Here is a 13,115-nt window from a genome sequence, read left to right on the forward strand (position 1 = left end):
AAAGTTTCATTTATCATATGCTGTTTTATAAGCAGCACCCAAGCAGAACTTCTAAAAGAAAGACATGCACCTGGAGACTGCTTGTCAGAGACTGACCTGTACAGGTTCAGCCCCAGGTCATCCAGGATAGACCTTGCCAATGTCCCGGTAGCTTCTCTCCTGGAGCTGAACTGCCTGTGCCTCGACCCTGAATCAGCCAGATAGGCCTTGCCAGTATCCTGTTGGCTGCTCTCCAGGGGGCCAGGCAGCCTGCACCTGGCAGCCCTGAATAGTCAGCTCCGAACATGCTATAATACTGACCTGCCAGGCAAGATGTACCTACTGGTACAATAGTGATAAGATTGTTATGGGAGTAATCAACAGCTTTGTGACTGGATTTGAGGCTTCCTCTACAGGAGGGTACAACTCCTTCTTGGGATTGTAAATCTGGTCAAGAGTTTGTGTATTGGGGAAGTCCTAAATCCTGGAGGACAACCTACTCTTATTGTTTTGCTAAATGGACATGGTATCAAGTTGCCTTTTAAGTATTTATATTTATACCCATAGATTAGTGCTATTCTTAAGAGTATTGAGTAGACTATTTTGGCTAAAGTAAAATTTTATTATCAGGTAATTGTAAATCAGAGTTAATTTCAGGTACATAAATTCTTGGATAAAATTACCTTACAATCATAACTTGAAGTCATGAACAGGTATGTGTCGAATGTTCAGGAAGTTTCCCTTGAAGAGGAAAAAGTCCTTAGGCACTGATTGTACAAACTGCATGTGAACAGTTACATGAAAAAGTTTTTAAAAAATAGTTGGTAATTCCAAGGGTTTTTATTATTTATTTTTCCATAAGAATATACTTTTTGTCAGGAACGAAATGCCCACAAAATAAAACCCAATTGAAGTATATGAACAGGCACTTGTTCATACTGGGAACTGCCAAAAAAGCTATTAGGTAGATGAGTGTTTTGTTTTTTGCTGGCCTACAGGTGCCTATAGGCAGACGTGGCATTGTTTTGTCCATATAGGGCAAGAAAGGAAGAAGTGGTTGTGGTGAGGGGTTCAAGTAGCCAGGTCTGTGGGTCAGATTTATTGATTTAATGATTAGTCACATACATATCTTGGATAAACACTCTCCATTTAGAAACCTTTTGATAACTAGGGATCAAATGGTATAAAAGGCTAATCGAGGCTCTCCTTGGGCAGTACCCTGGCACTATGGCCAAGCTCCTTCTCATCACAGGTGAGTTTGCAATCAAGATAGAGCTTTCATCACACCCTGTCTCCAGGATCTCCCAACCGTGAAGCAGTCATCTCACTGCACCTCTAGGCTTTTTCATTCTTCCTGTATCGTTGCAAATTCTCTTTCCTCATACAATCAGTCTTTCTATTGCTCCCCTAACCTCATGCCATTGATATGGTCCAGAAAGAAATCTCACTTTCTTTAAATACTTGTGTTACTCTTTCCAGTTTTGTCCATCCATTCATCCTCCCCAGTCACCTTCCTGTACTACTTGTCTTAAATTGGTGTTATATTTTTTTACTTGTTCATGTCTTGGCACTAGTTTTTTCAGAAATGAAAGCCGTAGGAACACAGGTAGAGCTCTGCGAGTTGTCTTTGCTCTACTCTTTGCAGAATTATTGCTCATTTATCTTCTACAGTCCTGCTGAGGTGATGATGACATAAAAGTGTCACATTTAGACATTCAATCGAAGAGGTTGATTCAGTAGTTGTATAGACCGAATTCATATCCAGAAATAATTATATGCTCTAAATCTGTACTTTAAAAACCTTTTTAGGCCTCAAATCCTTTTTCAAAGGAACACTGAAGCTCAAATTGCCAAAGAATCAGAGACCCTGACAGTGGTCCCAGGATTCAAGTGGCACAGGCAGGAGGTTCTCATGTTCATGGCTAGCTTAGGCTACATAGTGAGATTATGTCTAAAATAAGTGTTCTGTTGAAGCCAAGGAGAAAAATTTGGAGCCTCACACCATACCTCCTTGCCAAGGGCCCTTTGAAGGTGCCTCTAAAAAACCTCCTAAGGTTCAATTCTCTGCTTTAGAGGATGCCCTACGTGTTGAAGGACTGGGCTCATTTCAGCTCTGGGAGGCAAGACACTTCTGAATGTGTGGTCACTGAGTTGAGTGAATTTGGAATAATTTCGGTCAATACTGCTTTCATGGATAGTAAAGGCCACATTAACTACATTAACTAATTACAACACAGAAGATGGAAGAGTAATGGCCATTTTTGATTACCAGGTAAAGTATCAATCAGAGTATATTCACTGAAAAGATCACCCCAGGTACAACTGTGAAGATTTCACTTAGGCCCTAACAATATATGATAAGAACACAAAGCCTCAGAGTCCAGAATAAATTTGCTTTCTCTCTCTCTAGGCCTGGCCCTTCTGCTGAATGCTCGGCTGGGTAAGTCATTGATTCTGTTGTTCATTGTTGACAAGATATTTACCTACCATAAAACTCAAAACCTTAGGAAATTTACATAATGCTTAATATAAGTGATTTAAAAATACTACCCAATATTACTCTATTTAGAAAAAAATGAGTCAAGAGACAAACCGTATGAGAGAAAGAGATGTGTTTGCTTCCTCGGGAGTGGACTGATTCAGCTCAGCTGTTACTCCTCTATAATGTGATCATCTGAGAATTAGAAACTGGCATCCACTGGGCTTCATGGGATTATTGAGCACTTTTTTCCTAGAAGGGACCTAAACTTATCGAAGATACCAAAATCAATCTATCCAATCTCTTGACTTACCTGCAAGAATGCTTGCACCTCCACCCAGAGATCAGGCATCTGAGGCAGGGACAGAAACAAAGGTAGAGCCAAAACTGTTGTCACAGTTCAGTGACATCTACCCCAGGCCACTGTACTTATTCTTAACCACCACAGGCTGTACCTATCATCTGGTATGTTACTTCAGCAACTGGGCCCAGTATTGGCCAGGCCTGGGGAGCTTCAAGCCTGACAGCATTGACCCCTGCCTATGCACCCACCTGATCTATGCGTTCACTGGGATGCACAACAATGAGATTACAACCATAGAACGGAATGATGTGACTTTCTACAAAGCTTTCAATGACCTGAAAAACAGGTAAAAGAGAAGGGGAGACATCTAAGTTGGTATCTCCTTGTGAGTAGTTGCATAGCAGCCGAGATTCTGAAGATGTTACTCATCATCAGTGGATTTGGGGTGGGTAACAAACTCATGCTTTTTATTTTTCATTGACACAAATTGCATGTATGCATTGATATTCTGAAATATATGTATATATACATATTTATATGAATTGTGGGATGGTTCATGTGGTAATTAGCAAATATATTACCTTACATATACAATTTTTATAACTCTTAAATGTGCTCTCAACGGTTTTCAAAATGTGCAGTGCTATGAGTTATAGGTCCCATGTTGCATAGGTGAGCTCTTGAACTTATTAACTTATTCTTTGTATCTCAAAAACTTTGGCATTTTTTGACCTGCATTCCTCCAATTCCCACTTTCCTTGCTTGGATTTGACAGCTAAAATTCTCCCATCTATTTTTATGAGTTCAAATACTTTAGATTCTGACTCTAAGTGAGATCATGTATTTTCTTTCTGTGCCCTACCTATTTCATTTAACATAATGTTCTCTACGTTCATGCATATTGTTACAAATGACACATTTTATTCTTTTAATGGTTGAACAAAACATTTCATTTTGTTTATATAGTTCATCTTTTTTTATAGATTCATTCTTTGATGGACAATTACAGTTATTATGCATCTTAGATAACTGTGAATAATCCTACAGTGAATATGGAAATGCTATTATCTGTTCAGGACCCTGATTTCATATCATTTAGGCATAAACTTATTTGTGGAGTTGTAGGTAATATAGTCCTATTTAAAACTTTTTCAGGAATCTCCACACTGTTGTGCACAATGGTTATAGAAATTTATACTTCTACCAACAGTGCGAAAGTGTGCTCTGTATTTTCCACCATCGACACTACTGGTTGTCTTTCATGGTTTTGGTAATAGGCCCTCTCACAGCTGTGAGGTGATAGATCATTCAATGCTATTTTAATTTGCATTTCTTTTAGGAGTGGTGAAGTTAGCTATTTTCTATACACCTTTGGGACATTTTTCTTTTTTTGAAATGTCTGTTCGAGATTTTGCCCATTTAAAATTAGATTATTTGTTTTCTTGCTACTGATTTGAGTTCTTGATGTATTTTGGATATTATCCTCTAATCAAATAAATGGCTTGCAAATATTTTCTTCCATTCTATAAATTGTCTCTTTTCTCTATTAATTTTTTCCTTTGCTGTTCAGAAGCTTTAATTTTATGAAGTTCTATTGTCCATTTTTACTTTGGTTTGGTTGCCTATGCTTTGAGTTGTACCCCCCTGCCATCCCCGAAAATAGTTCACTACTGAGGAGCACTATCATGGATCTTTCCCCGTCTCCCTGCTCTCTTCCAGTCGTTTTATAGTTTCAGGTCTTATATTTAGGTCATTATTTCACTTTTAGTTGTTTTTTGTTATGGGCTGACAGAGAGCTTCTGGTTCAGGGACCACATGTCAGGCATCAAGGATATAGGCAACCTGCCATAGTGCCTGTGATAGTTGATACATACATACATACATACATACATACATACATACATACATACATACACATGTATATATATTATGCTTTTTCTTTTTAAAATTTTTTTATTTTAAAAATACTTTTTTTTGTGTGTGTATGAGTATATTGCCTGTATGTATGTAAGTGCACTGGTGTCATACAATGCCATGGAGGTCAGAATAAAGCATTGGATCCTCTGGAACTGGAATTATGGATGGTTGTTAGCTGCCATGTGAGTGCTGGGAATCGAACCTGGGTCTTCTACAAGAGCAGACAGTGCTCTTAACTGCTGAGCCAGCTCTCCAGCTCCATAAGTCTTTTTTCAATGACACAGGACACCAAAAATCATCTTAGCTATTGCAAGAGGGAGCAAGGAGTGGAGGATATCAAAATTAGATATCATTAAGCCCAAGAATAAGAAATGTTTCCTGTATTTTAATAGACTTGTCTTTGTTTTCTTCTTTAAAATTTTTTTTGTGTGTGTGTATGTGTGTGTGTTTGTGCGTGTGTGTGTGTGTGTGTGTGTGTGAATATGTGTTCAAGCCACAGAATATGTGGAGGTCAGAGTACAGCTTTCAGGAAATTGGTTATTTCCTTTCATCATATGGATTCTGGGGATTAAACTCAAGTGGTTAAGCTTTATAGCAAGTGCCTTTACCAGCTGAGCCATCTTCCCTGCTCTAGAGTTGTCTTTTGTACAGAAATAAAACAATCCCTAGTGTCTTGGAATTCATAGATCCACTCAGTTTAGTCTTAGCTAAGACAAGGAGGACTAGGTGATTTCTACCACTTAGATTGGCACTATCATGAATGAAGCTAAAATAAACTCTTTTACTACAGTGTTTCTTGAATTATGGCCATTTATTATTTGCATCAAGTTATGTGGATCATCTGGCAAAAATACCAAGTCCATACTCTAAAGCAATATTATTGGACTCTCTGGGAAAAGGAAAAATAAACTAAAATTTGAATGCTGCCCTCTCACAACCCTTGCACTTAATTCTTATGGAAACAGATGTTTCATAACCACCATTACCAGAAATGCAACTGCTGACAAACCAATTAACTTCTATTAATTATAGAGGCCGAGAATGAAATTATTTTCTTTTTTATGTATATTTTAATTGAGTTTTTGTGTATTTCACATAATAGATCTTAATCAAATTTAGGCTCCCTCCCCCATCTGCACACAACCAAACCCTCTACTCCATGGGATTTCATGCATTCTGTCATATATATTAAGGACGATCTGGTCAAGCATTTGTACTCAGATGTCCATCAATGCAAGTTCATCCACAGGAGTCTAGTCAGCCTCTCTAGAGTCACTCTCTTAAAGAATATCAACTCTCCCTCACCCAGCAGTAATCAACTGCCAATAGCTCCTTAGTCAAGGTTAGGGCCTGCTGTCCATTGCCCCAGAAATGTGGTATATTAACACAATGGAGTCTACTCAGTAGGAGAGACAAAATTATGAAATGTACAGGTAAATGAATGGAGCTAGAAACTGTTATAGTAAGTGAAGTAACACAGAAAAACAGGAGACATATGTTCTCTGCTGGGTTTTTGTCTGATTGAGTCAACTTGTGTCTTGTGCATGCTGACACCATTGTTGCAAGTTCACATGAGCAAGTTCCCAGAGGCTGGAAAGCCTCTGTTTCCTTATGTTCATGCACAATGTTGGTCTTACAATATGTCTGCCCTCTGTTTTCTCTAATGATCCCTGAACAATGGATAAGTGAGTCTTAATATAGGGGTCCAACCCAGGGATATATGCTCTTCAGTCCCATATTCTCTAAAACTTGACCAGTGTGACTTTCTGTGTGCATTGCACTCTGTTGCATGAGGAAGCTTTGCTGTTGAGAGTTGACGAATGTATTAGTATTTTCTCTATCCCATGTTCCATGTTTCATCAGCCTTAGGTGTAGAGGTTCCACTGTAGGTGTGTCACTTAGGGTTGGGCGTCTCACAGACACTTCTCTGTGTGTGACCAGTGGTGGAATTCTGTAATAGTCTCCATCTGTTGCAAAAAGAAGCCTCTTTGATGAGTGGTACACTCTATACTTGTTTATAAATATAAGGCTTGATATTTAGCATACAGTAAGAAATTTCATTTGTCTAGAGATATGTCAGAGCTAGGGTTTTTTTCTAGGAACTATGAGCTCTCCAGCCATGTATATTTGACTCTGTTTACAGTGCTACCCATAAATTCCCTCATATTGAGAGGGCTTTAAATCTAATTAGATAGCTGTTGAGTACTCTCTAGATAAAAGTGCCCCTACTGTGCGGTTATAGTTTGTTGTGTCAGTCATTGTGTGGTAATTACCATTTGAAGCTGGGTTGGACCATTGATTGATTTTCTCCCTTGGCATCTTGCATAGTATCCTCTGATACCATGAGAGCTAGTCTTCAAGGAGGCGGCTTCCAGGTCAATTCCACCTCCATTGCTACAAATTCTGTGCTGGAAGTATTTAGCAATAGAGTCTTACCTTCAAGTTCTGGGAGGTAATCAAGGACTGTGGAAATAGCCTGTATTATTTTGGGAGTCTCTTGGACTACCCTAACCAAGAACTTGAAGGGACATTTCTCTTGTCTGGCACTGTATTTCTTGTTATATAGTTTTCAGCTATACACACTCACTCATGTTCAGATATTATGTGTACTTTTTAAGGGGTTTTTGAGTTAATACATTTCCCTCTGGTTTTTCAAACATTTAAGCTTTATTTATCTTTTCTCTCTTCCTGTCTAACTAACTTCCCTCCTCTCTCCCTGGTTAAAATATCCCCATTTTCTCCTTGTTAATACATATCTCCTATTATCCCCCCTCCCTTGAGTTCCTTCTTCCCCTTTAGCACCATGGTTTCTTGTATACCCCCATTTCCCCATTACCTCCATGGTAACATCTGTTTCCTACTATCCCTCTCTCGGGCTCTTTCTTTCCCTTTACCTCTGTGATTCCTTTCCATTTTCCTGGCTCCTGCTGTTATATCAGGATATATATTCACACATAAAGGATTGGTGCTAAGATCCACAAATGAGGAAAAACATATGTCTCTTGTTTTTCTGAGTCTGAGTCATTTACTATAACAGTTTCTAGCTCCATCCATTTACCTGCAAATCTCGTAATTTTGTCTTCCTACTGAGTAGACTCCATTGTGTAAATGTACCACATTTTCATTATGCATTAGTTAGGTGACGGACATTTGGGTTGTTTCCATTTCTTAGCCATTGTGAAAAGAGCAGTAGCAAAAAAGTGGCTGTGCAAGAATCTCTACAGCAGGATGAGTCCTTTGGGCATATGCCAAGGAGTGGAATAACAGGGTCATATAGTAGGTTCAATTTTTAGTTTTTTGAGTGTTCTCCACACCGCTTTCCATAGGGGTTGCATGAGTTTGCAATCCCACCAGCAGTGAATGAGCGTTCCCCTTTCTCTACATCCTCACCAGCATTTGTTATCTTTTGTTCTCCTGATCTTAGCCAGCCTGACTAGGATAAGATGAAATCTTAAAGTAGTTTTGATTTGTATTTCTCTGATTACTAAGGAGATTTCTTAGCCATTTTTATTTCTTCGTTTGAGAACTCTCTGTTCAGGTCCTTAGCCCATATTTTTATTGGGTTGTTTACTTTCTTATTTTTTGAGTTCTTGGCATATTTTGGATACTAAACCTCTGTCAGATGTGTAGCTGGTGAAGATTTTCTCCCACTCGGTGAGTTTACTCTTCACTTCCTTGGGTGTTTTGCTTTTCAGTTTAATGAGGTACCACTTGTTGATTGTTGACCTTAATGCTTGAGCAATTGATGTCCAATTTAGAATATCCTTTCCTATACCTATATTTTGTAGGCTACTGCCTATATTTTCTTCTAGCTGGTTTAGAGTTTCAGATTTCATACTTAGGTCTTTAATCCATTTGTAGTTTTGTGCAAGGAGAAATATAAGGTTCTAATTTCACTCTTCTATAGGTGGAGATCCAATTTTGCTAGCATCATTTGTTGAAGATGCGGTCTTTCCTCTCTTGTGTGTTCTTGGCACCTTTGTCAAATATCAGGTGGCTGAAATTACATGCACTCATTTTTCTGTCTTCTATTGTTCTGGTTTGTTTCTTCATTGCTGTGACAAAATACTCTGACCACTACCAACTTGGGGAGGAAAGGGTTTATTTAGCTTACATATCCTGTGTCACAGTTCATCCAGGAGCCCAAGGTAGGAACTCAGGTCAGGAACCTGGAGGCAGAAGCTGGAGCATAGGCCATGGAGGAATGCTGCTTACTGGCTTGCTCCCCTGGCCCCTGCTCAGCCTGCTTTCTTATGCCACACAGGCCCACCTTCCCAGGGGTGGCACTACCCACAGTGGGCTGGGCCCTCCCACATCACTCATCAAGAAGATGCCCCTCAGACATGGCCACAGGCCAGTCCAATAGAGGAAATTCCCCAATTGAGGCTCCCTCAACCCTGGTGTGTCAAGTTGACACTAAAGCTATCCAGCACATCTATCATGTTCAATTAATCAATGTGTCTGTTTTTGTGCTAGTACTATGATGTTTTTATGATTATAGCTCTGTAATATTGTTTGAGATCTGTTATGGTGATTCCCCGCACCCCCCAGCATTGTTCTTTTTGCTGAAGATTGCTTTGGCTATCCAGGGTTTTGTGATTCCATATTCCATTTTTCACATTTTGTTAAGAATGTCATGAGGATGATTGATTTCTGCTCAGGTATGAAAAGTTAGTGTGTGCTTCAGGAGGGGGCAAGGCAGGGGTGGGGACAGCCTGGGAAGTGCTTAGCAAACTAGACAGGGTAGGTACGGTCCCTGAAGATGGACAATGCAGCTAGTCTGGGTGCAAGGATCTGGACACAGTGGGAAGGGTCTGGATTAGGAATCTAGTCCAGAGATCTGAGGTGGGAAGAGTAGGAGCCAACCTTTACCCAAGGCTAAGAGGAAGACAGAGTGAGGATTAAAGGTGGACTCAGAGTGCAGGGGGATCAAAATGCAGTGGGCAGGGTCTGACTTGCCTGAGTAGTAGGCAGGTCTGTGGCAGGTCGATCAGGAAATGAGTCAAGAGTAAGCTGGGGTTGGGAGCCTGTCTGTGGAGGGTCTAACCCATTAAGCTGGTGAATGCAGCTAGTCTGAGGGCAGGGGAGCAGGGCTCAGTGGGTGGGGTCTGGGTTAGGAAGCTAGTCCGGGATCTGAGATAGAAGAGTAGAAGCAGGCCTAAGCCCAAGGCTAGGAGGGGGGCAGAGTTAAGAATGGAATGATTTTCCAGCAACATTTAACATTTTATCTGATTAAAGGGAATATGAGCTAATTATGCTTTTAAGTTATATGTACCAAAGATAGTGCCACTACACTCCAAAGAACCAAAATAGTTACATAATTCTGATTTTCCTTAGTGGTTTTGATCCCATTTATGGTGATAACAATAAACAATTTTTGTAAAGAAAGTTTCAGTATGGAAGAAAATAGCTCTATAGTATATAGCACCATGCCAAGACCATGTTGAGCAATGTGAACTTGCACAATACTATAAACAAGAATATTAGTTTAGATGGAGGGACTCATGAATTTTGAAATTTTCTCTTTTGTTTTAAAGGAACAGGCAGCTGAAAACTCTCCTGGCTATTGGTGGCTGGAACTTTGGATCTGCCCCGTAAGTCCTCTACAGAAAGCTTTGTGTTCATTTATTATTGAAAGCAAGCTAGCCTAGCATGATTTCTGTCCCTTTAAGCTGCAAAACATTTGACAGGATATTAAGGCTGTCCATTACTGCATATGCTAACTCACCAATTACCATGCCAGAGCCTCAATACTAAGTAGAAGATTTTAGGGAGATGGCTGTGGCTTTCATATTTTTTAATTTGGGCCACCATCCTCTGAACTTCAGTTACCTGCTTCGGAATAACCTCTTCTTAAAGCACTTGAAGAGTACAACGTCTGACGAAAGTCTTGTACATTTTCTGTCTTTCTAAGAAAGAAAAAGAACATGGACACAAAAAGGACTTTTTTGAGTGTATCTCAACTGAGGGAGTATTTGAAGACAGAACACTTGTGAGCTAAGTTAGTTGGGTATTGAAAACAATGACAACTTTGAAAAGTGTTAGAATGGGAGATTAAAAAAACAAAGTGAGTGCTGAGATACCATGGCTGCCAAGAGTAGTGACTGCAAAGGGAGGCCCCCAGGAACATGCTTCAGTCCTTGGTCAGGTCCTGGTCAACCGCTCTGAGGCACAAATTGAGCTGTGAACTATTTTTATTCCAACACGTTCAGAACACCAAGGCTTTACCCTGACTTCTTTTGTCTCCCTCAGTTTCACTGCCATGGTCTCCACCCCTGAGAACCGCCAGACTTTCATTATCTCAGTCATCAAATTCCTACGCCAGTATGGATTTGATGGGCTGGACCTGGACTGGGAGTACCCTGGTTCTCGTGGGAGCCCTCCTGAGGACAAGCATCTCTTTACTGTCCTGGTGCAGGTGAGGAAGGCTAAGCTGGCTGGCCAGTGAGTCCCAGAGATCTGTATGTCTCAGTTTCCCCAGCACTGGGATTCTAAGCATATGCCACCATACTGGACACTTCTTATATGGGTTCTGGGGGATTGAATCCAGATGCTCATCCTTGCATGGCAAGCACTTTACCAGTGAGCTGTCTCTTCAAATTCAGTCTACCTTTTGTTCTAACGATCAGAAACAGCACCTGTATTCTTAGCTGAAACTTACCTGTTAAAGCTATAACATTTATTCATTAGTGGCATTTCTGCTCACTGAAGCAACACAGAATAAAACTATACATATTACAATATATGGGTTTAATATTTGAAGACAGATGCAATGTTCTGCTTATAATTCCTCTTCTTTTAGTTAAATGTTTTAGTGGTTTTATCAACCACTACCTACATAGCAATTTTCAAAAGCATTTCACTAGAACACTCTCTGTTCAGATAATACCATTACAAGAGCTAAATTCAGTACTCCAAATAAAATGAGTCACACAGAATAGAGGTAGAGTAACATCTGGTACTGAATTGAATCTGTCACCCAGCCCTGACCACCTTCCCCATTGACTAATTCAGTATTTCACTGGATGAGACATCAGTGTTGCTAGGTAGTTTGGGAGCAACTTCCTATACCACTAAATGCTAGATAAAGGGCACGACAGCAAATTAACTTCAACAACAAGTGATATAAATGGAGGTCTGACTGGTTATCTGGGACTTGGGATCTGGTCAAGACCAAAATACTAACTTACTGTGGGACTCTGGTGAAATTTTCTAACCCCAATGCATATTATATAGCTGTAATTTTTATTAATATAATCTATTGACATTATTGAGCCGTTGACAGACTAAATTAAGACAGAATAGCTGAAAGCAAGTCAAAAAAGCAAAACACTGTGAAAGTTGCATTCGCTATTATGTAAGGAGCTGAAATCAACTTTAAGTGTACCCTTCTTGCCTTATTCTGTAGGAAATTCGTGAAGCTTTTGAGCAGGAGGTCACTAAGAACAAGCCAAGGTTGATGGTTACTGCAGCAGTAGCTGCTGGTATTTCCAACATCCAGGCTGGTTATGAGATCCCCCAACTAGCCCAGTGAGTGATATAACTTATCTTAAACTCCTGTAGAAACATTTAAGCATTCATGTCTTCCTACTCAAAGACCCTGTTTGTTTGGACATTTGCTTTGAAAAAGGTGTCTTGCCTTCATAGATGTGAGAAAGAGCCATCAGAAATTATTTTAAAGTCTTATGTCTCTCAGGTACCTGGACTTCTTCCATGTCATGACCTATGACTTCCATGGCTCTTGGGAGGGCTACACTGGAGAGAACAGTCCCCTCTACAAATTCCCAACTGACACTGGCAGCAATGCCTATCTCAATGTGGTAAGACCCTACACAGGCGGGTGTGATGTGAGTAATGGAGATTCAGGCACAAAATAAGTACAAGAACTGCAGATGTCTCATTTGGACAATGATATTCTTAAGTTACTGGTTATATATCATTCACTATAATTTCATCAAAGTATTTTGAAAAAAGTCAAAACCAAATCAATTCGTCATCACAATTTACCTGTTAGAATAAGCTAATAACTAAGCTCAGGTCACTCGCCGTACCTAACCTGCTGCCATTACAGGATTACAGGACAATGGGGCCCCAGCAGAGAAGCTCATTGTTGGATTCCCAGCTTATGGACACACCTTCATCCTGAGCAACCCCTCCAACACTGGAATAGTGTGGAGAGCCACAGCCTCCGCCGCCATTACAAGATGGCGCCGGTATCCGGACCTTCTTAAAAGTAAAACATCCTGCCACACCCATAAGGGGCGTGCACAAGAGCCTGCTTCTCCTCCCCTCCTCCCGTGGCATGATCTCCAGCAACCAATCCACTTCTTATACATCATAAATGGGACCTTTGGGGCATATATAAGCAACAGCTCTCCCACTTCTCGGCGTCTTTGGTCTTCAGTCTTCAAATAAACTGCTGCAGAAGGATCCTGA

General features: G+C 40.2%; 1 protein-coding gene across 1 annotated transcript in view; it reads left to right on the forward strand.

Moving 5' to 3' along the window:
• Window positions 1-10,216: 10,216 nt before the first annotated feature.
• The window catches only part of LOC103747800 (acidic mammalian chitinase-like), a 5,958-nt gene continuing 3,059 nt past the window's right edge, over window positions 10,217-13,115 (forward strand). Inside the window, exons 1-5 of the mRNA XM_029554713.1 lie at window positions 10,217-10,273; window positions 10,932-11,097; window positions 12,088-12,209; window positions 12,376-12,499; window positions 12,759-12,850. Coding sequence (XP_029410573.1) covers window positions 10,942-11,097; window positions 12,088-12,209; window positions 12,376-12,499; window positions 12,759-12,850 — 494 coding nt within the window. The 5' untranslated portion in view covers window positions 10,217-10,273; window positions 10,932-10,941. The remainder of the gene's footprint in view (window positions 10,274-10,931; window positions 11,098-12,087; window positions 12,210-12,375; window positions 12,500-12,758; window positions 12,851-13,115) is intronic.

This window comes from Nannospalax galili, unplaced genomic scaffold, assembly GCF_000622305.1.
Source record: "Nannospalax galili isolate Female #2095 unplaced genomic scaffold, S.galili_v1.0 scaffold5, whole genome shotgun sequence".
Classification (NCBI taxonomy): domain Eukaryota; kingdom Metazoa; phylum Chordata; class Mammalia; order Rodentia; family Spalacidae; genus Nannospalax; species Nannospalax galili.